This window comes from Sycon ciliatum, chromosome 1 (genome assembly GCF_964019385.1).
Source record: "Sycon ciliatum chromosome 1, ocSycCili1.1, whole genome shotgun sequence".
In the NCBI taxonomy this organism is placed as follows: Eukaryota; Metazoa; Porifera; class Calcarea; order Leucosolenida; family Sycettidae; genus Sycon; species Sycon ciliatum.
The window spans coordinates 89,864,278-89,891,180 of record NC_088643.1 but is presented as its reverse complement, the minus strand read 5'-3'; the positions used below and the strand labels follow the sequence as shown (position 1 = coordinate 89,891,180).

The 26,903-nt window shown below is 48.4% G+C and overlaps 1 protein-coding gene across 1 annotated transcript in view; it reads right to left on the bottom strand.

Moving 5' to 3' along the window:
• Positions 1-273: 273 nt before the first annotated feature.
• LOC135806333 (potassium channel subfamily T member 1-like) overlaps positions 274-26,903 on the bottom strand; it is a 38,349-nt gene continuing 11,719 nt past the window's right edge. Inside the window, exons 4-23 of the mRNA XM_065320504.1 lie at positions 25,490-25,642; positions 21,150-21,341; positions 20,835-20,924; positions 20,137-20,265; positions 19,733-19,814; positions 11,555-11,674; positions 11,319-11,368; positions 10,278-10,406; positions 9,506-9,634; positions 9,085-9,168; positions 8,134-8,334; positions 7,463-7,591; positions 7,114-7,249; positions 6,385-6,446; positions 6,063-6,172; positions 5,592-5,682; positions 4,404-4,479; positions 3,417-3,947; positions 2,831-2,915; positions 274-1,156 (exon numbers count right to left, since the gene is read on the bottom strand). Coding sequence (XP_065176576.1) covers positions 1,069-1,156; positions 2,831-2,915; positions 3,417-3,947; positions 4,404-4,479; positions 5,592-5,682; positions 6,063-6,172; positions 6,385-6,446; positions 7,114-7,249; positions 7,463-7,591; positions 8,134-8,334; positions 9,085-9,168; positions 9,506-9,634; positions 10,278-10,406; positions 11,319-11,368; positions 11,555-11,674; positions 19,733-19,814; positions 20,137-20,265; positions 20,835-20,924; positions 21,150-21,341; positions 25,490-25,642 — 2,667 coding nt within the window. The 3' untranslated portion in view covers positions 274-1,068. The remainder of the gene's footprint in view (positions 1,157-2,830; positions 2,916-3,416; positions 3,948-4,403; positions 4,480-5,591; positions 5,683-6,062; positions 6,173-6,384; positions 6,447-7,113; positions 7,250-7,462; positions 7,592-8,133; positions 8,335-9,084; positions 9,169-9,505; positions 9,635-10,277; positions 10,407-11,318; positions 11,369-11,554; positions 11,675-19,732; positions 19,815-20,136; positions 20,266-20,834; positions 20,925-21,149; positions 21,342-25,489; positions 25,643-26,903) is intronic.

Below are 26,903 nucleotides of genomic sequence, written 5' to 3'. Positions count from 1 at the left end.
GAGTTCTGCGCTTCGCGTAACTACTTTGAGTCGCGTGACTTTGAAACGTCATAACTTGATTTTGATATCAAACGTCGTAGGGCGGTTTCTATAGTCCCTGGCTCTTTTATTGATTCATGGGGTACTTGGGGCAAAAAGTGGTACGGTCAATACCGTAGTGACCGTACCGTAGTGACGCCCTGCACACACACACAAAAGGTTGGTTTGCTTACCCGGGCCGATGCTCACCTGACCATGCTCGCTGTGTACACCAAACAACATACTGGTGAATGGTGAATGAACCAAATCACCTTCTCAACCGGGGGTGCATGAGTTACAAAATAATACAATCGTATGCTGTGCTTTCGCCATCGATTGTTCAGAACACGAAGCATGATAGAAAAAAACAAAGGGAATCTTCGAAAAATAAAGCGTGTGTTGCTGAAGTAGCTACCTCTATTTCATCTGTGAAAATACTGTACATATATACATATATCAATGTTCTCTGATGATTGCACCGTCAGTTCATGAAAACACGGAGCACCAAGCGATGACCTTGACTCAACTGCGGCTCTGCTGAAACTAGTGTGCATACCAGCAAAACTGTATTTTGTAACGATCAACCCAGGAGATGAAACTTCCAGCAGCTTTCTAAATAAATTAGAAATGAAGGGGTACTAGTGGAGCCTCACACCCCAGTAATATGCGTAGCTTTTAAAATTCGTTCCAAAGTAATAAAAAGATATGTGTGATCATGTGACATTGAACGTAGTCAACAATAGTGGTCCACACAGGGCCGGTCTATTTGAAGTAAATAATTTGACAGCATCTTCGTAAATTGAAAACAAAGATCAACGGGCACATTGGCTGGCCAGCAGCAGCAATGGCAAACACAAACCTAAACTAGAGCTCAGAGAGCACAACACCCCGTTCAACCTGGCAGGACAGACATGTACACCAGCAATACGCCCTATTGACAGCCCTAAGTGGCAAACGTCATACATGCCTACTAAAGTATGCTTGTGTGAAGTGCACAGTTCAATTTTAAAAGAAAATAGGCAAGACACTAAGGAAATCCCCAAGGCTATACTAGCTCCCCGACGCCCTGAGCACAAATGCAAAGTCGGTTTCACGGAGAACTGTTTCTGGTCTTGGGTTAGTTGCAACATAGTGCAGCCTAAACAACACATACGCATGACAGAGAGAAGAAACACGGGTCACAACTGTGTTGCAATGGGAGCATGTGTACACTGTACATCATGGTACATTGTACATGCAGTGGAACCTGAGAAATGCAAATACCCAAGGTACTGTCCCCCCAAGGTAGTGTCCCGATTTCAAACATGTCCGCAGTTTGTAGGCTCACATGTGCAGGTTCGTATCTCCAGGGCACTGCTAGAAGGTGTCCTTTCAATTCTCAGTGGTCCCTTAGGACAGATTCCACAGCGTAGATACCGTACGCGCTCGAATACAAGCCCCCCTTTGGATAGAACCCCCCCTCAAATAGAGCCCGTCTGTCCGAGGGAATCGAAATAATAAAGTCCTGTCTCATATAAAAGCCCGGGGCTATAATCGAGCACGCAATTTCCATACAATGCAGTGCAGTATATGAATCGAGCACGCAATTTCCATACAATGCAGTGCAGTATATGAATCGTGTACGGTATGCACGTGCAATATGGTGCACTTATTGCACACAAACTGCAGGTACTGGTGCTTACAGTACAACGATCGAGTGCAGTCACTGCATGTACAGATCAGCATGAATGGGGTGAAACAATTGATGTTTCTATTAAAAAAATATAAAGCTCCCTCTCGAATACAGCCCCCCCCCCCTCAATGTGTCTTCTGGAAAAATAGAGCCCCGGAGCTTCTTTTCGCGCCTATACGGTATGTACGGTACACACCCGAGCTGAAACAGGTCGTTGATTAATCTCACATGTGAACATACATGTACTAGTATTTGTTTTAGGATTATGGAAGACTTTGGTGGTGGTATCGAGGTGGTGCACCACTGTACTTTACATCATTGCATTTTGGGATTTACATGCCTGTATTACGAAGAGTGCATACTGTAAGACATGTTGTTATAATAGAGAGGTTCCGCATAACGTAATTACGTTAGTAAAAAACGTAGTCGATCTACGGAAAGTCTTACGTAAACTGCATGCGGATCTGGGTTCCGCCATACGGAGTTTTCAAATCACGTAGCTGCCCTTGGCAACTCCGAACGCGGCAGTGTACGACCAGATCGACCTGGGGAGAGAGTCATAAATTTGTACCCAATCCATTAACGGACCAGCTACGTTATCAGAGCCCTATCTACGTACTCTCCGTAGACAACTTTCCGTAAGTGGAGTGCAAACTCGCGAATTCACGGGTTTTTCCCGCCCACTAACGTAAAGTTGCTCAACTTTACGTAGTGCGGAACCTCTCTAATGAGTCGCAAATTTAACGATTGTCCAAAATTCATAGGTTAACGAGAAGATAGGTTAACGATCTTGCAGTATTCTGCCATATCCACACACAGCATATATGAAGCAGTACGGCCTCAACGGATCTTATCATAACGAAGAAATGTCATCCGATAAAACGTTAGATTTGATTCCTCGTTATATATACATGTCTTACAGTATGCAATTATGCATGCTTTCAAAGTTTGGGGGAGTTTGTACTTTCAAATCCAGTTTGAGAGTACACTAGAAGCCTGTATGGAACTCCACAGCAGGTTCACACGACGTGCACGCTGTTGAAAGGTACAATAGCGCAGCGCCACAAGTCAAGAACTAAACATACATGTAACATTGATGTTATGGCCATCTGGATCTGTATGCTTAGTCTGAATCCTTACCCATCTGGTGATAATCTCCACAAGCCAATCAGTATTGACGCTTGATCACACAAACAACGCTGAAAGAGATTGCCATACGCCGAGCCTGCAGATCACGGACACAAGACGACAGCTATTGAATGTTATACTGCATCACGCACATGAGCAACACAGTGCACTTCAAGTAGGCTAGCTTCTGCGTGCTGTTTGCACCCCGCGCCCGGCGGGCCGCTCATACCTTAAAAGCTCTTGCTTTGACACGAAGCTGGCCTTTGGGAGTTGGTCTGAGTCTCAGTTCTGTCTTGTCTTGAGATTGCTCTCTGCAATGCCTGATGTTCGGCTTATGCATTGTGGGCTCACCAGTGGAGTCTACAGTTAGTCCACTGGCCTTGTACAATGTAGCACATGTTCTGCAAGTTCAGTTAATTTTCAGAACAGAAACAGTCGATTGCTTTTACTGCTGTGAAAGCATCAGCTCTTTCCAATCACGAGCAAGATCAAAAGTCTGCAGTTTACAAAATTCGTTGATTTAAAGCAGATCGATTGTTGGCGATGTCGATAGGCCAACAGCACCAGTACATGTAGTACAGAGTTCTTCAGCACTTACCAACTAGATCAGTCGGGATAGGTATTTGCATTATACCATTGGCGTCCTTCAAGTTGAGGTGCACTTTAGGCAGACTATGCAGCTGATGATGCTGGTAAATTGGTGACTCTTCAAACAGCTCATGGGGGTCAACAACACGATCAGGCAGGACACTGCACACAACATCTTCCGGCTCACTGCCACTTTCTTCTTGCGCGTGCTGCGACATCGTTTTGAGAGCCATGTTTGGATGCAGTCTCTGCGCTTGAGATGATGGCCGGCCGTCTTGCTGAGCATTAGCCCCACTGATATTTACAGTGTTGTCACTGCTAGCACTGACGGCACTGGTAGACTGTGGCACTTGCCTGCCGTCAGCTGCCACTGTGCTCTCTTCGCCCGTGTCATCATCCGTATCCAGACACCCGGAGAAGAGCAGAGTGCGTATGAAGGACAGCAGCAGTGGGTTGGTGTGGGCCGAGCACAGCAGGTTATCAAGCATGGAGCTGGAGAAGGCATGCCCACTCATGAATGGCAGGGACAGCTCTTCCTTTGCTGCAGTGCACAGCAACAACAAACAGGCACGCGGATAAGCAAAGACAGAAATTGACACATGCACAAGATAGAAAACAAGTGAAACAACCCAAACAAAGGGCCAAACAACCCAAACAAAGGGCCAAACAACCCAAACAAAGGGCCAAACAACCCAAACAAAGGGCCAAACAACCCAAACAAAGGGCCAAAGTCCTTTAGTTTCATGTGCGTGAACAGAGCATACAGCAGTTGCTCAAAAGCGCAAAAACCAATCATCAATACAGGACACATGACCGGCTACTACCACAACGCGCGAGCTCTGGTGTGGGGAGCAAACTCTTGTCCAACGTAAACATCGCCGAAGTCGCTAGCACTATCTCGTACTACCACAAGTACATAAAGATTCAAGCATACAATCCCATAGTTCTCATAGCTCCACGGTATTACAAACATGCAACGCTACAGTGCATTCCTCACCATACTCCGGGCAATCAGTACGATGGTATACTGAACGCTCAGGAATCAATAAGTCCATATTACTGTTTTGAATCACCTGAGCACAAATCATGCCACACAAAAATACAACCGAGCAAGACAAAAGAAAAGCAGAAATGATCCGTCATCCGAGAGTGCCGTTCCAGGCAGGGTTCCTATCCTGGCCGATTATGCACGTGAATGGGCCATCCATGTCTGGAGAGACGGAGCTATATCTCAGGTGGAACGAGCTCGAGAGGTGCTTCAAGTTAAATTAATCCCAGCACTGGAGCTGTGGATTATCTCGGCAAGGAAAGCCAGCTTGAACCACCCGCCAAGCAGCGCAGTAATGTGGAAGAGCATCACAGTCAGAGATTACTCGTGGAATGCAACATGTGAGTAAAGATTCTACTACTAGAAGGTTTAGTACTTCAAGCATTCCCCATTGAAAATGAATCAGCTGCATGAGAATCAGTGTGTGCTGGGATCCAAGTAAACGTTGAAGGTTGTCCAAGACTGCCAACGAGATGGAACTCATCGTTTCAAATGCTTGAGCAAGCCACCCCCCCCCCCCCCCCCCCCCCCGGATGATTTGCTCCGTTTTTCGGTGCCCAACATTACTGTACTTACTAAAGAATATTTCAAAGTGCCCAAAGTCCAGTGCATGTAACGCCACAGCAGGCAATGGAAAATAGGTCTTTACAATGACTGTATCTGCAATATGTCGCGGGCTGTACTTGAAGCACTGTTGCGGGCAACATTTTTTTCCATCGTTACGGAATGTCACTACTAGAGAGGTTCCGCACTACGTAGAGTTGAGCAACTTTACGTTAGTGGGCGGGAAAAACCCGTGAATTCGCGAGTTTGCACTTCACTTACGGAAAGTTGTCTACGTAGAGTACGTAGATAGGGCTCTGATAACGTAGCTGGTCCGTAAGTGGATTGGGGTACAAATTTATGACTCTCTCCCCAGGTCGATCTGGTCGTACACTGCCGCGTTCGGAGTTGCCAAGGGCAGCTACGTGATTTGAAAACTCCGTATGGCGGAACGCAGATGCGCATGCAGTTTACGTAAGACTTTCCGTAGATCGACTACGTTTTTTACTAACGTAATTACGTTATGCGGAACCTCTCTATTATCGATGCCATTATGCCCAAGACCGAATGTAATTCATAACTTTGTCTACATACCTCATTAATTGTGAAGCAATTGGGTCTGGCCAGTGAATGAAAGTTGTGTGCAGCAAGTAGAGAGATAGCATCTACTGTATTCTCCGGGTCTCTACACAGAACACAGGGCAGCGTCACAACACTCCTAAGCACAACCTAGTGACAAGTGGACAAGAAGATAGTGCATGTACATATATGTTCTAAAAACCTGCAAGAACAACAGAGTGCTCTATTAAAGACCACATGTGGTCCCAAGATACCCAGCACATACACAAACATAACTTACACCAAGCACACACAGACAAATACAGACAGGCAGACAGAAAGACAGACAGGCAGGCAGGCAGGCAGGCAGGCAGGCAGGCAGGCAGGCAGGCAGGCAGGCAGGCAGGCAGGCAGGCAGGCAGGCAGGCAGGCAGGCAGGCAGGCAGGCAGGCAGGCAGGCAGACAGACAGACAGACTTAGGCAACACGTATTCGAGTTCATACTTACTCGAGTGAGTCGATCGTGTTGTCTGAGACCATCACAGCATAGCTAGCAGTAGCGATTGCAGCCCGTTTTAAATCTCCAGCCTCCAGTGGGCTACCCTGAATGAAGTATACCTGCACGAGAATCATGACGACAAGAAAGAACATTGTACTACTAACGTGTATCTACAGTTGTTCAACCACATGCATACACAGTACAGGTGTCAGATACTTGTACGAGTACATTGCACTTGGAAGACAGCAATTACTTGAAGTACCATTTATACCGCCAACACTAGACAACCAACAGCAATCCTAATACGGATACTTAATTACAGGGTCCCTACCTCACGGAATGAAGAAAGCATCTTCCATTGGTCAGATGATGGTAGAGATGGGTTCAACACCACTGTCAGGACAAAAGGAATCAACCAAGCAATATTGTTCACAAACCCAGAAATAGTTGTACCGCCTTTAAGGCATGTTCACCGATGTAAACATACAACAGAAGGGAAAAACGTGAAACCGAAAATGCCATCCACACTCCACAGGTTTACAATAATAAAGTTCACTACTTCGAGGTAAGAAGCTGTGACAAGCAAGAAGCAGGTAAGAAGGAAGAAGCAATGCAGTCAATCTCGCACAATGAAGCCAATAGACAAAAATTCACGAATAAATACGTGCAAAGTCGTAATTTGCTTTTCTCACAACAGAACCTGTCCTCCTCGAAGACTCATGAACATTTCTCTGTGGTTCTCCCAAGATGAACACCGCATGAGCACTTCTCATTACAACGTTCCTACTCTGCTTGTTTTCACGTCGGTCTGGGGGCACCTTTTGGGCATTCCAAGTAATTGCTGCTCCCACCAATCACAAAAAGTGCTTTTCAAATGCTGGGGCCTATATTACATGAAAGAGCATTCAAATACCCCAGCCAAAAGAGATATTTCGACTTGCACTTGCCTGGTCACAAAGAGGCATTTTCAAGGCATCTGTCAGGTGTGGATATGTGATTAGTCTAATCCATTACACCCTGACAAGTAACAACGATGCTCCTCACTACTTGTCTTGCTTACCTACTGGCATGTGATTTGCCAGGTGCTGAGCCCGCAGCGGTGCAAGGAAGAAGCCAATATTGCGCGGGAAGCCATCACTGTTGTCACAAAGTATGACGTGATCTTTCAACGACCACGGCCGTTCTGCAAGGTCAATCTGTCATATGACAAACAGGGAAGAAGGCCAGGCTGAACGATCATGATGAGCTGCATGATCAGTAGTGTACATGCTACTAAGGCATACAGTAATACAGAGAAGAAAAATTCAGAACACCAGGAACACAACATGGGCTGAGAAAAACAGGCCACCGACTAGACCAAAATGACAACACGGGGGTGACCATAACGGCCTTGTTTCAGTTATACGTACATGTCTAGGCTTTCCACTGCACACATATTCCCAGGACATGTGTATTCCTCCATCGGCCTCATCTGAGCTGGTATGTTCCTCTGATGTTCTACGCCCATGCGACACATGAGCTGGTGTTGAACCTGTGCCCTACATACAGGCAAACAGTGTACGTATATGAATGTGTTAGCCAGAGCATACCCGTTTAATAGCAGAACACACACACACACACAGACACACACACACACACACACACACACACACACACACACACACACACACACACACACACACACACACACACACACACAAACACACACACACACACACACACACAAACACACACACACACACACCATGTACCATGTATACGCCTGTCGCAAGAGAAGCACGCAAATCTGAAAATGCACTGGTTGTGCACCCACAGATTTTCATCCACACACACACGCACGCACGCACACACACACACAAACACACACACACACACACACACACACACACACACAGAGGCATAGCTCTCCACTTCTCTCCCTCTCTCCCACCACCTTACACCTTTCACCAGTGCTGCTACTCTCCACACAAACATGGATTCTTCTGAACTTGATTCAATTTCACCTGCATGGCCAATTTCACACAGCCAGTATCCTATACATGTATAATGTAACTGAGAGGAGCATAGAGTAAACACCTACCACTAGATGCTTGATGAAAGAGCGCGACTGTCCATTCATGATTGGGTCGCACACAGCAGTAGCAACTTGCTGTGCACCAGTGGTTGTCAATGGTATTGACGCTTGACGACTGAGCTGAGGATTTCGTCCAGTCGACTGGTGATTATTAGGAGCACGGAGGCGATGTGATCGACCATCAACTACTGTTGACCCTTGTATTCCCTTCAGTTTGCAGAAAAGAAAAAAGAAATAAACAGAGACAAAATCAGATACCCTAAGAAGATAGGAAGAGTGCCATAAAGGCGTCAACGCAAGCAGTGCTCTAAAGGCAAGCAGTGCTCTAAAGGCAAGCAGTGCTCTAAAGGCTGAACAGAGGACAGGTTGTACAGTATACTATACATAAAGCAGTCACCTACCAGCTCTATGCTATCATTTGCAGTCCACCGGCGAGCAATGACGGTAACACTAAGACTGAAGCTTGTGTCATAATGCTCACAAAGTGTACACATACATGTGCAATTGTGCATCCCTAGGAGGTCATTGTAATAACTCCTAGGGATGCACGTGATATTATTATGTTCATCGCCATTCTGGAAGTCTTCCAGATGAGATTTCCCTTTTTAATCCTTCAAACTTCATGAAGATTCTGACATTTTCGACTTTTTTTTGAAACAGCAGTTCAAACCACTACACCTGCATTTTGTACAAAGGTACAACACATACTGTAACGCAAGCTACAGTGCAGCATGTACGGTAGATACTCACTCACTCACTCACTCACTCACTCACCCACTCACTCACTCACTCACTAAGGCCAGTTCAATACCAAAAACACGTACAGGCACAACTTCAAACGTTGCCTACATGTACATGACATGTACATTGTATACAAAATGGGATATCAGGTGAAGGCATGACTGTGATGTGTAGTAGAAGAACACAGCACTCTGTTTGCCATACGACTGTGCTTACATTGGTAGGTTGTGGAATGATTAGCGGGGTTCTCTCATCATCGCTGGTATTGGCTACTGTTGCTGCTAGTGGAGTGCCTCGCCTCTATCAACACACACATAGCAAGTGAGGAAAGAGAGAGAGAGAGAGAGAGAGAGAGAGAGAATGCAAGAGCGGCAACACGGGACGTATAACTGGTTTCCTTCTTAAAGTTCAGCATGCTCTTTCCAATACTCAGCAGAGAAGTTGATAGCATGTGTGCCACACTGAGCGATTCAGTATAGCATTCACTTAATCTTGCGAAGAAAATAAGCAGACACAAATACAAACAGTGCCAGCTGGCCATGCAGTTAGCTGTGAAGTGATCAAGACCTGTGGACTTGACTGACACAATACCCACTGACAACACCATCAACAACATGTTTTTTTACTAGGTCTTTACCTGGGCAGATGCACGAGGTGTTGAACGGCTGATGGCGGTGGCTACATCACTTGATCTTGCCAGGAGGATAAGCTGTTCATCACCGGTAAATTTGTAATTCCTTGGATTGATCATTAGATCAAGTCTACCCTAGAAGGCACAGCAGTCACCAGCAAGCACAGCACAGCACAACGATGGTTGAGTGTACTGATGTAGCAGAAAGCCACATCCGCACACCTTGCAATGCCACAGTGACACACGTATAACTGCAAGAGTTAAGAGAATAACACCGTTCCTGGTGAAAAACTAATTACGAATGTAGCAATGAGACATCCACGAATGACTCGTCAGCAGGATTCACAGAGCATTGTTTGTGATGTGATGCATGATCTGATGAGTGATCATGTGATGAGTGGTGTGATGCGACTGTGCCGTGCTGACGTGCGTCAAAGCTCAATGCGGGGTGTACGCAACCCTGGCATTCTCGTACCTAGATACAAGCAAGAGCACATTGGCTCCCAGAAGTGTTAAACTCTGGATACCCGTTCTATCGGGTCCGTCAACGGTGAAAACTCACATCACGTGGTGTAGTGTTTCCGTTGCATGTTCCCAGCCTGTTTTAGCGACCAATGGCGTTACGATTTCAGGATATCCCGGTTTCACGGCCATCGCATTGCGCAATGCATGGCAAAAATGCTTCTGTGAATCCTGCTTTAAAACCCACCTAAAAATAAGAGTGCATGAATGTGTTGGAATTCCTTGAAGCTAAAGCTCTAGTACAACACGAACTGACCTGAGCGGAGTCAACATTGGGAGTAGCTACAGCTAGCAAGATCGCCGAGTAGCTTCGAAATATTTCAGATGATAGGCTAGTGAAAGATCTACCAATGAAGTGGTCAGGCGGATTCTCAACATACAATTCCTGCAAAGAACAGAAGAGGCCATATTCATTCATACAGTTTTATTGTACAGTTGCGCTCGGTGAAATCCGACCCAGAGTGCATATTTGGCACCTCAATATGCACAGCCCATGACGCCCTGGCAGAAGTACGAATGCGGCTGGATGTACACATGTACAAATGCAATGATGTAGTCGGAACTGGCACAGGGCGCCAGTTTTGCAAGTGGGATCAGATTTCACCGAGTGCAACTGCAGTAGACGAACGGAAGAAGTTGTCAACAGGCTGGGTTACTATGTATGGTAAGTTTGGCTCGCTACCCTGGCTCCACTATACAATACTGTGCCCTCGGGTGACTGACTATCACATCACTATGACGGTGAGGCAGTCAGCAGCAGAGTGCAGTATAGCTAAGTGTACTACTGGTGCCTGTACATACTGTCAATAATAATTATTGTGGTCTACTTCAGCAATCACATCAAACTTCAGTTTCCAAATTGATATGAATCCAATCGGCAAGGCTAGTTGTAGAAACCAGATTCGGACCATCCAAAAATTTAGTACCAGGGCCGTCAAAAGGGATCCATGAAGTCATTGTGGGAAATCTGACGGAGATCTTTTAAAACACACACACACACACACACGCTCTCTCTCTCTCTCTCTCTCTCTCTCTCTCTCTCTCTCTCTCTCTCTCCTCCCTCTCTCTCTCTCTCTCTCTCTCTCTCTCTCTCTCTCTCTCTCTCTCTCTCTCTCTCTCCCTCTCTCTCCCGCTCTCTCTCTCTCTCTCTCTCTCTCTCTCTCTCTCTCTCTCTCTCTCTCTCTCTCTCTCTCTCTCTCTCTCTCTCTCTCTCTCTCTCTCTCTCTCTCTCTCTCTCTCTCTCTCTCTCTCTCTCTCTCTCTCTCTCTCTCTCTCTCTCTCTCTATGCAAAGCCTACCTGATCAGCCCCATATACAAACTCCTTTTCACGTTGATCCGCATGGTATCCTGCAGCCCAGCAAGTAAGCATCAGACACTCAAATCAAAGACATGCATGCGACCATACTCCAACAATCACAGCCAACACAAACACAAGAAATATGTGCACTACGTCGGTGTACGTACCAGTGTGCTCTTACCGCCATGCAGCAAACGACAACATTATTAAAAAAAACATCAAATAGCCCAACTCACCCGTGCTGCCAATGTACGGACATCCTATCGTGTACAGCAGAGTGGAAAAGCCTGGGCAAAGGCAGCTCTGAGCGAGTAGCCCCATCTTCAGTTCATCCACGCAAACCACTTGCTCAACACCTGCGCATGCATACAACATCACATAACAAGCACGTACATTGTACTGTAACAAGCAGGTGCTTTGATCCTAGAGGGTGGTGGCGTTCCCACGGCGGATGCGGAAAACTCGGCTTCCAGCCGAGTCTCACGCGAACCGTGAAATTTTTTTAATTTATTTTTTAAGCAGGTGCTGGAGCAAATCCTCATCGTAGCACACCATTGCTGCAATGCTGTTCCAATGGGGTTAATACGGTAGTGACGGAACGCACAATAACTATTACCGGTATGTGCATGCCTAATGATGAAGCTGCACATGTCCACGGGTCTCCGGTACTGCAGTCATCTGTCTATGAGGTACATAGCTTGTTTCATCAGTCTATTATGGTACATACAAAAGGAATAGAATACGAAGCTTGGGTTGGCTGTGACTCCGGGTTTCACGCCTATGGCGATCATCAGACAGCATGATGATGTCTGATGATCGCCATAGGCGTGAAACTCGGAGTCACAGCCAACCCAAGCTTCGTATTCTATTCCTTTTGTATGAAGCTCTGCACCCCGGTGCATTGAGCACTCTTTCGAGGACCACACCCAACTTTCCGTGTGTATTATGGTACATAGCTTGTTTCATCAGTCTATATGGTGCATAGCTTGTTTCATCATTCTATTATGGTACATAGCTTGTTTCATCATTCTATGAGGTAGAGGCGACGGTTTCAAATAGGACACAGGTTGCAAACCGGAACGGACTCAATATTCACTTTCTCTCTTGGTATTTTGATTAGAAAACATATGCCACAGTGAGACTACGATGTGTTATACTCCGAGCCAAAATTTCATGGCTCTGCGATGACCAGAAGCGCCATACCAAGCAGGTGAGTTTTTGACGTGTTGCTTCGCACTGCGACTTGAGTTTTACGACTTTCGAAAAATCAACTTCTTGTCGCAGGTAAACATCGGCTCGCATCTCGCCAATAAAGCACTGCATACCAATCAAAGCTAATGGAAGCACACACAAGGCTTATTGTTACTCTGTACTGGCTGTCGTGGAGCGATAGCAATTACCTAATTTCAGACCCAGAGTGAATTTGACGTGCACTCTAAAACGTGTCCGGTTTGGAGCCACCTCTGATTTGAACTTTTTTGAAGCGAAAAATTGGGCAACTTGGAGGCAATGGGTCAACACAAAGGAGTGGCTCAGTTCGATTGACTCTGGCCCCAGAGCAGACTTCAACATGCCAGTTTCCTTCCACAAACATTTTTCGAGTGAAAAATCAACGCTGATGATCGGTTTGGGTCTATACAAATTTGGCTCTCAAGGTGTTCCGGTATCGAACCGTCCACTCTACATAGCTTGTTTCATCAGTCTATATGGTACATAGCTTGTTTCATCATTCTATTATGGTCGAGAGTACATACCCCCCCCCGAGTGTGCAACTCGACTATGGGTGCTGTCCCGACAGAATTTCAAGTTGACGTCATTTATATGATGCAAAAAAAAGCACCGTACACGGATTATCAGACGAATCCGTTACCTGTGGTGGACCAAAGCCCATCTGATGCTGTACAAATTATTGCAAAGAAAAACGTGTGAAAGAAAAACGTGTGATGCTTGACACCCGTACACATGTTGTAAATCACTGGTGCAAGGAGCATTGCATCATAAAATTTGTCAACTTTAAATTCTGGAGAGAAGTGGTGAGAAGGAGAGCTCTGTGCCAGAACTTTGCAGCCTAGAGAGCATGTGTGGGCAGGCGTGTGTTTACCGCCATATTGCCAGGTGTGTCTTTACCACCATATTTATCAACTTGAAATTCTGTCGGGACAGCAGGGTATGTGGGAGTTGCACACTCTTGGGGGGTTATGTACTCTTGATTAACCCGACTGCTGCATGGACGATAAGTGCTGCGAATAGTGATCATGCGCCCTGGCCTGAGTAGCTCGCTTGGCTAATTGAAAGTCTGCCGACCTGGGCCACATTATGTTGTTAAGGCATGCACAACCCCAGTCACAGCGCGCAAGTTGGTTGAGTTTGGCCGTCAGGAGGCCAGCGCAAGGTATTCGGGGCGCGGGTCTGATTCCAGCGAGGGGCAATGTGGTACCCCGCAGCGCAAGGGTAGCGTGATACCCTAAGCCAGCGTGCGTGCTGCATGAGTAGCGTGATACTCGCTGAGCGCTTTTGCTGTTGCCTAGCAACGCGTTTCTGTCTTTCCTGGGCCCCCAACGCATGTTGGGTGGCCCTGCGCATGACTGCACGTTGTCATAGCAACCTTGGAAACCTCAAGCCGGTTACCAACAAGCTAGGAATCAGACCAAGCCGCCGAATGCCCCCGCCGGCCCCCGGCGCTTCATTGCAATTGAATCGCTTCATTGCAATTGAATTAATATTTGTCCAGAATAGTGAGCTAGGACAGATCAAGAGGCGTGGGTGGGAGGGAGAAATTGCAAAACAGTTGGATGCACGCAGCAGCACAGCTAGCAAGAGAAAGAGCCGTGGATGGGTTTGTTCCTGTTTTTGATGGCTGTGGCCATCCGTTGGCCCAGCGGTCTCGTGTGAGTACGGTGTTTGTTCGTGCTGCCAGCTCGCGCCCGGCATTTGTTTGCGCTGGCAGCTCGGGCCCGGTGCGCGAGTGAAACCGAACCGTGACAAAGGCTTTCGCTCTTTAGTGCTATTGACTGGCTTTTCATACGATGCCTATTGATGTCTAGAGACATGCTGTCTAGCCTTCCCCTAGTACGCATTCACGGGGCTTTGTTGAAGTTCGTGCCGTGAACTGCCAAAGGGAACTGTTTGAATGGTGCTGGGGCGAGTGCGACATTACGGCGTCCCTGCAGCCGGCCTAATCGCGTTTGTCGCCACAACCGATTTTAACCCGACTGCTGCATGGACGATAAGTGCTGCGAATAGTGATCATGCGCCCTGGCCTGAGTAGCTCGCTTGGCTAATTGAAAGTCTGCCGACCTGGGCCACATTATGTTGTTAAGGCATGCACAACCCCAGTCACAGCGCGCAAGTTGGTTGAGTTTGGCCGTCAGGAGGCCAGCGCAAGGTATCCGGGGCGCGGGTCTGATTCCAGCGAGGGGCAATGTGGTACCCCGCAGCGCAAGGGTAGCGTGATACCCTAAGCCAGCGTGCGTGCTGCATGAGTAGCGTGATACTCGCTGAGCGCTTTTGCTGTTGCCTAGCAACGCGTTTCTGTCTTTCCTGGGCCCCCAACGCATGTTGGGTGGCCCTGCGCATGACTGCACGTTGTCATAGCAACCTTGGAAACCTCAAGCCGGTTACCAACAAGCTAGGAATCAGACCAAGCCGCCGAATGCCCCCAAATTCCGCGTTGGTCAGCCGAATGACCTTAGTGTGGTATTCAAGCGCTTCAGCTACATGTACGTAGTTCAAATGCGTGCCCTTCGCATGTTTGTTTTCCCTTAGTGACACCGAGAAGGGTTTGAATCGCATGTAGTCGGAGCGTGCGTGCACACATGGGGTGTCCCACACCGCCATGGCATGGGGTGTCCCACACCGCCATGGCATGGGGTGTCCCACACCGCCATGGCATGGGGTGTCCCACACCGCCATGGCATGGGGTGTCCCACACCGCCATGGTCTGGGGTGTCCCACACCGCCATAGCATGGGGTGTCCCACACCGCTAGGTGGGAGCTATAGCACAGCAACAGAGTGGTGCAGATAACTTATCATAAGTATCAGAGGCGTGCGTGCACAGTCAGTGCTAGAACGTGAGTGCATACGTCCGCGAATGGGCGTACCAGCGTGTGCGCAGCGTGTGTACCTGCATGCATGCTTGTGCGGTGTCAGACTGTGGGTGCGTGTACGCGTGCATGCATGTGTGTGTGCATGCGTGGGTGTGTGTGCGTGCGTGTGTATGTGTCTGCGGGTGCGTGTATGTGGGTGTGGCTGTGCGCGCTTGCGCGCCTGCGGACGGCGAACAGTTACTTTCCACAGCGTACATAGTTCTTGTAGCAGGCACTTCGCCATCTGCCGAGTTTCATGATCTCGGATTCGGTGAAGCCGCTCATTGCTCCTGTGGTTGCGGCTCCGGCTCTGAGGCCGTGCAGTGAATACTGGATAGGTGGGTACCCTGCGCTGCTCAGGAGCTGACGGATTAGACGGGTGAGTCTTGGTGCAGTTAGGAACTTGCCACAGCTGTCAACGAACAGTGGTCTATTGGGCAGGTTGGGGCGTCTTGATAGATAGGTATGCATGGCTTTGACCGGGCAAACCGTTGAGTTGGTGGTTGTGAGCCGGACGGAGTGACCCTTGCCGAGTTGGTCGGTCTTGGACTTCTTGATTGTGACCTGTATTGCCTGCGGCGTGATGGAGAGGTCTTCTGTTCGGAGGCCACCGTCTGACATGGTCGTGGCGGTTGTGGAAGTGTACTCACTTGCCCGGAGACACGCAAAGAAGCCCAGGCAAATAGCTGCCCATACCATGGCTCGGTCGGTCGCGTTGAGGTTAGACCGTATCAGGGCCCTGCGCATAGCTGCCATGTGGGGCAGGAGGATTGGCTTACTGGCGTTTTTAGTTCGGTTGGCCTGTGCACGTGCCACTCCTTGAACTGCGAGGTCCACTCTTCGCGACGAGAGATCTTTGCCGTTTTCTTTGGCAATTGCCCGGATCGCCGACACATACAGGCGGACGGTTGACGCGGCATGTTGACGCGCCAGGTAGGCTACAAACGCCAGCATGATGGTGTCTGTAATCACCTTGGTGCCGACTAGTTGGCAGAATTGGTGCAGTCGTTTCCAGGCTGTCGCGTATGTGGCACGTGTGGACGCTGACAGGCCTAGCCACTGGTAGGCCTGACCCTCCAACATCAGAGGGAGTAGGTGCTCTCGGGCACCGGAGATGGCGTGTCTTCTGCTGTGGGTGCCAGTCGGCGAAATCGGGCCATCTGAAACCGAGACAGAGAGTCAGCAATCGCATTGTCAGTGCCGGGGATGTGGGAGACTATGACGTGAAAGTTGTGTCGGGCAGCAATGGCAAACAAAGTGCGTACCAGCGCCATTAAGTCGGGGCACTTTGTGCGTGAGCGGAGCCAGATGTCGCATACGCTACGGTTGTCGCAGTGGAAGCGGATGCGCTTCAGATGCAGCTGCGGTGCCCATGTGGATGCTGCGGCCACGATGGCAAAGAGCTCCATCCACGCGATGGATCTCTGGGATTGGTGCCTCTGCCACCGGTGTTGGAGCCACCGGCCGGCGAAGAAAGCACCATAGCCGATGGCTCTAGATGCGTCCGTGTAGAGGTCCATATCGGCGGCGGCTGACCACGTGGGTTCTAGGAAGAAGGCGACGCCATTCCAGGCAGGGAGGAAGTCAAGCCACCACTGGATGTCTGCTTTGGCGTCTTCTGTGATTCTGATGTAATCGTTTGGATGCGGGACCGTCGTGCTGAGATCAATGAGGCGGCGCAGAAACATGCGGCCCGCAGGGACCGCCTTGCAGGCAAAGCTGAGGTGACCTATCAGGGACAACAATTCAGACTTGCGGGCGGTAGGGCGGGTATGTTGCCAAGCCTTGAGGGCAATGAGAAGGTCTTCTAACTTGTCGGATGGGAGGCGGATTTCGAAGCGCTCTGTGTCCAGCATGGCACCGAGGAATGTCAGGGTTGTACTAGGGCCTTCCACCTTTTTTGGATTGACCGGGAAGCCTAAGTCGTGGCAGGCTACCAGGGCACGGTCAAGCTGGTGCTGTGCGCCGATAGAGTCCGTCGCTCCACCAAGGTAGTCGTCTAAGTAGTGGATGACTGGGGCTACGTCGAAGTTGTGCGACATGACCCACTGGAGGGCGTCTGCGACTTTGTTAAACAGCGACGGTGATGAGCGAAGGCCGAAGGGTAGGCATTTGTCCACGTAATATTGCCCGCGCCAGAACAGGCATAATAGTTCCCAGTCCTCTTTCCGTACTGGACAAATGCGAAATGCGTCTTGGAGGTCGACCTTCCACAGATGGCAGCCACGGCCTAGGGACCGTGCGAGATTTACGCCGTCGTCGACCGAACAGTACTGTACAGAGAATTTGTCGACAGGGATACCATCGTTCACTGAGTGGCCCTGTGGTGCTGACAGATGCATAATCAAGCGCCATTTTTGCACCGACCGTGACTTCTTGGGAACCACACCCAAACCGGAGACCTGTGTAAGTGTGAAGGGGGGCTCTTGGTAGGGACCGGCCATGCGACCTGCGGCAATTTCACGACCGATGGCAGCATCGACAATGTCAGGGTGCTCAATCGCTGATTTGAGATTACGAGAGACTCGGAAGGTACGGGGACCAGCAAACCCAATATCGAACCCGTAAGACAAAGAATGTATTACGAATGAGGCAAAAGCCGGATCAGGATGCTGACACAAAGCGTCCTGCAGGTAAGAAACGTTAATGGGGGTTACAGGCGTGTGCAAATGGATTGGCTCGTGAGCGAGGGTGCGTGTAGGAGAGATGTGAGCAGCTGGGCAGAGTGTGTGAGTGCTATTGGCCTGGGTGAGTGTAGAGTTACCGGTGAGTGACTGGAGTGACCGAGTCTCCAAGCTGGGCAACTGCGAGCTATTGGTCGCGGCTGGCGGCGGCTGGCTTTCCTGGGCATGACTTGGCGGGGTGGCTGCCAAAGCATGTGCTGCACTGGTGGCCGTAGCGACAGGCTGCGCGTTGGCAGCGGCCTTGGTTGTAGTCGCGGCAGACAGCTGGGGCGTTTGGGTGAGCGGTAGCCCCTGACCGCTGTGCCGGAAAGGGGCGTTTGGCTGCTGGCCCGTCAGACAGTGAAGCTAGGCTACGGGCGCGGGGGCAGCGAACTGTTAAATGACCTTGCCGGTTGCAGTGACGGCAGGGAGGCAGGATGGAGTTTGTAAACCACTCCGACCAGAGTTCCGGATCTGACGTGGCAAGGCTAGATTTGCTGCGTGCAGCTCTTGCACGGAACGACATGTCGAAGCCAGACCACGCACCGAATGTATAGCGTGCGGCCGCTTTCACGATTGTGCTTTGGTACTTGAATAATTCCGGACCTCTGCCGGGGTCGTGGTGGAGGGCTACTTGGGCGAAGGCTGAGAACGCCTCCAACCACGATGTCAAGTCTACAACTTTCTTTAGACGGGATGACGACGACATGGCAGATGGCACAAGGGTGATGTGGTCCCCCGTCCCCTGCAGGGTGAACCCACTGTCCGGACCCATGCTCGTATCAAAAGCCAGCTCTCCCAGTACCCTACCAAAATCAACGTACTCACGTTTGATAATCTTGTCCGTGAGATGGTCGCTGAGGGCAGGTAATGGGATGGATGGTGGACGCTCTGGGGCGAGCAAATCGCCGTCCAGGAAGAGACTCTCCTGGTCTGGTCTTAGTGCTGAAGCCAGTGAAGGCTGGACATATTCAGGCTCAGAGTCAGGCACCACAACATCACCAGAGACTGGACCAGCCCGCTGTGCTGCTGTTGCTGCTGCTACAGTTGGCTGTGCATGTGGAGGTACCACCGGTAGACCCATCGAAGTTGTCAATGACGTCATGCAGGACGCCACTGCATCTTGCACGACCCGAGAGATCTCGGCAGATTGCTGCGACGTGAACGCGGGCGACGAGTCAGGCTGGGTCGCGGCCGCGGGGCTTTGAGTGGCCGGGACTGCAGGACTAGCCCGCCGACGCGTGGTCTTTTTTGCGACCTGGCTCGTAGACTTAGCTTTGTTTCTTGCCTGGGCCGACAAATGCTCATGCAGACGGCTCACCTGGGCTCTAAAATTGCCTGAGCAAGAAAGCCCCAGTTCTCGCAGTCGAGTTTCAACTCCGTCGACTTTGAGTTGGCGGAGATCGGAAAGTGATGGCACGGAGCTCATGGTGACGGCTCAGGATCTCCTGCGACTGCGGAACTTTAGAAATTTCAAATCTCGCCGAGTAATTGCAACAAGGAAGAAAGAAATTGCAAAACAGTTGGATGCACGCAGCAGCACAGCTAGCAAGAGAAAGAGGATTATGGTACATAGCGTGTTTTGCATTTCTGGGCCAGCCAATGGTGTGACGTTTTTGAACAAAAATGAAATTCAGGAAACTCGCTGATAAAGATCCAACCTACCGCCCCAGGTAAGGTGAAAGAGGTTTTGTGGCATCTGTAGCTTGACAAGAATGCGAGACATTGGATCATAGTGGTGGATAGCCTGCAGAGATCACAAACATAGTATAGCATACGTTAACATGAAACAAGTTCAAACAGCCTGAGCATCAGCTGGGGCAACAGCTGTGACACCAGGGGCTTGGCTAACACACCTGACAGGGCTGTCAATTAATCACACTAACTGCCAGCCAGCCTGAGCCAGAATGCCAACATGCTTGCAATGTATCCAAAGTATTTTCATGCATGCTACATGAACTACTAGTACTAGTACAGACTGAGATCCTTTGCGTGTGGGCAGCCCACGGCGCTGCACTCGAGGGACTCAAGTTTAGTGGAGGGCAAACAAGGCTCTAGCAAGAGCTTACCACAGCTCTCATGATCACTTCGGCATCCATTTTGTTTGGCGCCGCCTTGTGATTGTCGGAGAGTATGAAGACAGCACGTGCCTTGTTCAGACAAGCGCGGCGACAGTCTGGCACGTGAAGAACTGATCCCTGGTGAAAAAAACATCCACACATGCACGCAGTCCACATATACATGTACACACACGTACACACACGTACACACACCACACACACACACACACACGTACACACGCAAACACGCACACATACACACACACACACACACACAATGTCACATACGCACCTTGATATTTTGACACCCATCGCCGGAGGCGATGATAGCGATGCTACAGCAGGAGCCATAGCAATTTGTGCTGGGATTGCACCATTCAACAGCTTGCAAGGCTGAAGAATTGACCTCCACTATTCAGCCTGGTCTACACCACAAAGCTATTGAAGGTTTTTTTCTGGCCAGCGAATCTCTACTTTTTGGTCTTTTCCTCCTTTATTTTGACACACACACAATGACCTGGGAAATCATCATTGTAGATAACAAAAAGAATTTGGCTATCCAGAGGAAGGGATCCAGAAAGTCACATTACGATAGGCTAGAGAGGTCTCAGAGCCACAATGAAACCCTAAGAAGTCTACAAAACAAAGGGAAAGGGAAAAAGTTCAAGGTTTTCATGAGAGTCTGACAGACAGACTGTTCTGCTCACCTTGACATACACAACCCGTTGCAAATAGAGAGGATCGTGTAGCAGATTCAGCAGCACTTCATCCGGCTCGGCTTTGCCCAAAACAACAACCTGTGCAAAGAGCAGAGAGGGAGGAATGGATACAGAAACAAGCCCATCCACAAATACAAACTTGAATGCATGGAATAGACAGGGAATACAAAGCACCTACTTCCAATCAGTGTTATCCAGAACTACTGAACGCAGTCAAAGCACCCAGCAATCATCAGAAGATGTCGCTGCAGTACGCAGCCACCTTGACATTCACAAACGTTTCGGATAAAGAAAAGCACCTACTTTGGCCCGGGACATTTCCTTTCCGCCTCCCAGCGCTAGCAGGCGACGCACAAAGTTGCATAGATGTGCCGAGCGCCACACTCCACACACCACAACATGACTGTAGCCATCGCGCAGCTCTTCCTTGCTAAAACCAGAGAAGTGACCACTGAATGCCGACTGCTCTTGTACAAGTTGATAGATATCGGCTACCTAGAGCGGCATAATATAGGTACAGACACACAGACGTGCATGGTATAACGCACCCATGCACGTGCACACACACACACACATACACACACATACACACACACACACACACACAAATGGTATAACACACCCATGCACTGTCCAATTGTTGCAAACAATAACAAGCTCTCTGATTACGGTGAACTCGAAGAGGCCGATGCCGCTTATATCCTGCACAAGTTCGAGGAAGATGGCGGCACCTTCTACAGAATCTCCAGCTACCTCGGCGAGCTATGTGTGCACGAGAGTCTATCTGTATTCGCCAAGAAGGGAGAGATGGTGAACACGGAGGGATCTGCCAATTTTGTGCAATCCCTCAACTGTGCGAGGTATTAGGCATAGGCCTCCGCGGAATATGCTCGTATTTTTACCGATAATTCCTTTGAGCATTGCTCAAAATTTCGACCGATTATTCCCGTAATTCCACCAATAATTCTCACAATAATGCTTTTTTTCTTCCCTTTTTTGCAGATACCGTACCACGTACGGGTTTTTTTGCCACTTTTACGGGCAAAAATCACGGTTCCCGTGAAACTCGGCTGGAAGTTTCTTTTTCTTTCTTTTTTGAAATACCGGGTGATAAACTTCAGGATCACAAGCTTTTTGGTACAAATCAGGGTGTTATAAATGGAAAAAATTGCTGAAATTTTACCGATTATTCCACAAAAATTGCCAATAATTCCCGTTTGAAAAATCACACCGATAATTCCCGAAATTATGCCGGCACATTCCGCGGAGGCCTAATTAGGTACCCTTAGCAAAAAAAACGCTAACGCTATTTTCGACGCTATCTACCCCGGACCAGGGAAATGACGATAACGTTCTGCGTTGAAACCTTATTTGGTCGAAAATAGCGTGAGGCTTGACGATATCTGGTTTATCAGCATTTTTGCGTGAGTTTTGACAGGTTTTTGACGGGATCCTGGGATAATTTTTGTACTGTCGCGGAAGTTCAAAGCCACGCGTGTGTGGAGGAAAGGCCTCTTCCTCTTTCACTTTGCTTGTTGTCGCGTCAAGCTGGACTAGCTGTCTGTCATCATGAGTGACCTCGTTTTTTTGCCAGGTTCCCCGGCGGAACAGCCTGCTGTTGCTCAGCACCGCTCGCCAGCCAGCTCATCTTCTTCTGCCTCCAGCACCGGAGAGGTAACAACGCCAACGTGGGAGGTCTCCAGAACTCGCTTCTCGGAGAGAGACGAAATCCTGTTGTTTCGGGAGGTCCTGGCACAGGAGTCCCCCTTATTATCTGTGTTTGGCTGGGAATAAAGTGATCACGAGCAAGTCCGTGAAGTTAACTGTGCAACCTACCGAGTATAGGAAAGTAACAGTGTCAGTCAAAGCATACATGTACAATGTCTCGGAGAGTGGTGGTCTGAAGGAACTGCCACAGAGCTTCTTCACAGAATAGTCAAAGGTCAAGAGGGAGCGTGCTGATGAAGGAATAGATTACGAAACCATCGCCACCGTCCAGACGAAGAGAACTGCAGTTCAAAATTGTAATTGTTCCAATTGGACAAGATTATGCCAGGCCAAGTCCTTGAGGAAATACAATAGCTAAAAGTCCATAAGTCCTCGGGTGGACCCATTTCCAACACTCTTCTGTGTGAGACCGCCTTGGTAATCTGAAATTCTTTGTGGCATACCTATTCAACATTTGCATTCGCACAAATTCCTTCCCTGATCAATGGAAGCTGCTGTTGTCACACCAATCCCCAAACCGAACAAACCGTCATACTCCGTTGAAGGTTATCGTCCGATTTCTATCCTGCCCAGTATTGGGAAACTTTTTGACAAGCTGGTTAACCAACAACTCGTTTGTTTCCTGATGGACAAGAGCATCCTCAGCCAGTCACAATTCGGATTGGTTCCAAAACGGTCTGCAATTGACCAGCTTTTTGTACTAACACATAACATATACTAGTACTCTGCATTGGACCAGCGTCGTACGTACAACATAGTATTCGTGGCTTTCGCGAAAGCGTTTGATAGAGTTTCCCGCTGCGACCGTATCACTAAACTCACCTCATTTGCCAACACCTCGAACATCCGTTGGTTTTAAGACTACTTGACGGATAGGCATGTCCAGGTTTGAGTCGGTGACTCACTGAGTAACCCCCATCTTCTTTCTGCTAGTGTCCTACAAGGCTCTCACTTGGCCAATTGGGTCCAGCCGTATTCCTCACGTACATCAACACCTTGCCCTCGTTCGTGCAATCTGACCTGTATATATTTGCCGACGATACAGCATTGGGTAGCACATTGCAATCTAAAGTTCAAGAAGACCTGCATGCGTGTGAATCTTGGGCTCTCTCCATGGGGGGAGATAACAATGCTGAGGAATCAGCAGGTGTTGTATTCTCCTCTTCAACGGACCCTCCTCCCTGCACCTTCTCCCTTACTAACCGAAGCATACCAACACTCAACGAGCACCGCCACCTTGGAGTCATCTTAGCTAATAACATGTCCTGGCAGCCACATTTCCTTCTGACGATAACGAAAAACCACCAACGTATTAATCTCTGTGCCACATGACATCTCGCCTACCGCCCTCCTTTGGAATCCCTCAGCTGGCGCAGACATATCGGAGCGTACTTGAGACACCACAGTGAGAGAAAAAAGACAGCCAAACTTTGCACATCATAGTGATAGAATGTATCCCAAAGTACAATAATCATGTAGTTTTCTATGTACGTGTGGAAAATATTGCCAGTGTCGGTGACAGGATCGTTCGGTGTGGTGTACGATCTGTCAATTTTCAATGTGATGCCTCACTTTGAACCTGGTGTTGGTGAAACAGGTTTTCTGTGAATTGGTCTATGGAATGCATTCTGTAAATCGTCTTTCGACTACACGTCGTTCGGTGAACTTGTTTTCCGTGAACAGTCGGTATCCCATACATATTACCAAATTATTCTCAACCACTCCACCAGAGCCAACTGTATTTAACTGCATTCCACTTGCCATTTTGCTGATCGTTTTTTTTTATCAATCTCCACCCATGTTTTTGGGCTTTCTTTTTACTATTTGGAAGGTGCCCAGAGCTCAAAATTTGGCCAAGAGATCACTCATTTAGGGGCCACCCATAATTATCGACCTGTTTACACGAATAGAAAAAGTTTCGTTTATGGGTGGGTGGGTCAAGGGGAGTTTCGTTTTGAAAAGTATTGATATGTGAGACATCAAGGCATTCTTGCTGTCAAGTCAATCTATATTTCGTTCAGGGGGGTGAGTGGGGTGGGTGGGGGAGGGTCGTAACTAAACTTTTTCGTTTCGTGAAAATTATCGATAATGCCGGATACCAGCGTGATTCACACAACCCATCAGCTGAGAAAAACGATAGTGCAATAGCAAGACATATTATCATGTCCTCTGCTTGCCTGAATGCAGTATGTAAGAATATTCCAGAGCGCTTCAAGATTCACGCGCTGGCGCGCAGCAAATGAGCATCGTTGTGCTTCATCACATTATCACCATGTACTGATTTGAGAAGTAATCGTACGAAAGGCCTCATCAGGTTTACAACTGGCTTCGTCTCTTCGTGTGCTAATATGTTCCTTCCAACTAGGTCTCTATTATAACAGTTACTGTTAGTGTTGAACAAACTACGGATAACATGTAAACTTTTGGTCCTTCTTTCAATTTTAATCCTTGGCTCTCCATCCCAGTCAAAAATAGAGAAAATACTCATTTTTAGCTTGGTTCATGGAGGTGAAATCCATTTCAACCCCTAGTTCAAGTATAGATGATGTGCATGCACAAACTCACGTACGTACCCATGTGCATGCAAGCATGTACCTAGGCGTGTATTGTGTTCCAGTAGCCTATACAGATACACATGGACTGATGGAGCATATACATGTAGCAAGTATGCCAATACAGTAAAAGTAAAAACCTGGTGTAAGCGACCTCTGTGTTTAGCGACCACCTGCTTTCAACGACCGTTTTTCCATGCACCAACAGTTCTACACAGACACTGTGGGACCTGGTGCTAAAGACCACCTGGCTTTAACGACCGCTGTTGCTTGCACCGTGGGGTGGTCGCTTAAACCAGGTTTTACTGTACATGGCAGCACAATACTGAGTGTATTCCAACACACTATTGGCGTATTGCATACCTTGGCAGGAATGTAGACAGCTCCAAACATAATAGCCACCAGGATGACAGTGCGAGCAAAGACGGATGACGGCAACACGTCATCAACGTAGCCCACTGTGAACAACACGATCACCGTGTAGAAGAAACTCTCAAAGAAATTCAATGTTTGCACCTAGCAGAAGAAACCCCGTAAAGAAATGCACACAAAACAAATTGAAGTCGTATTGAAAGAGTTTAAAAGCGATTTCTCTATCAGTATACAGCAAAGTGATCCATGGTACAACTACAGGCACATGTACCTGAAACAATGAATTTGGCAGAAACCAGCTCCTACTACTGGTGAAAATAGCACGGGCATAGCAGCTGGTCTTTTTTGCCCGACCACGGCCAAAAGTGCCCAGAATGCAGGATTTTGCACCCTAATTTCAAAATTGTCACGGGGGACACCCTGGACCCCTTCTGCCGCACCACTGCCGGATCAAACCTACACTATTTCCCACAAGAACGCAAACTGCACTTCAACGTTACTTTCACTCTTCTACTGCTGTATCCACACTTGCAATACATGAAAGAAACTTCTTTGCCTTCCACAACCTCCACCGCGACCAATTAACACCCAGGACTACATTATACAAAACATAGCGAGAACAAACTGCTATGTCTGATGTGTATTTTCCATAGACCGTGCTGCTACTTCCTTGCTTCTACCCATGGCACGTTTGTATGATTCTTTGCTTCTAACAAAACATGTGGAGTGCGATACAAATTATATGCTGAGCCTGCTTAGGCCTGACATGATACTACACAACGGCAGGTACGAAGTGGAGTTCCCTTGACTAGAAATTTCATTGCAAAATGGCCAATCATGAGACAGAATAGTCAACTACATGTGGATTGGTTTCAGATACATTGTACAGTAAATATCGGATATAACGTGCCCCTTTGATTTTCGAAAATGTATCACTATATCCGGTGCATCACTATAGCCGATTTGCATGTTTGACCGACACATGGCACATGACTGCACATGAAATGATGCGTACACGCTGGAAAAAGCATGCTGAAAGTGCATGCATGCTCCGCGGACTGTGTACCGGTGCATGACACAGAGCAGTGCATGGCAGTGCAGTACGAGTACAGATTGTACATGTACTAGAACTTCGATACATCATGTGGCATGGCTGCTTCTTCAGCGTGTTCTCCAAAAAAAGCCTGAGCTGGATCCGTGCTCACGTAGATCGTAGATCTACTCGGTGTCCAACGAGTTGCGTAGAGCCAGAAATAGACATGAGTGGCTGTGTACGTGAGTTGGCAACATCATCGTGAGAGGCAACACAGCCAGAAACGGACAAGAGCATGCAGAAAGATCACTCTTGATCATTATATGCGATATTTTCCTGTACATTTGATATGGTTTGCTTCCTGAAGGCCAT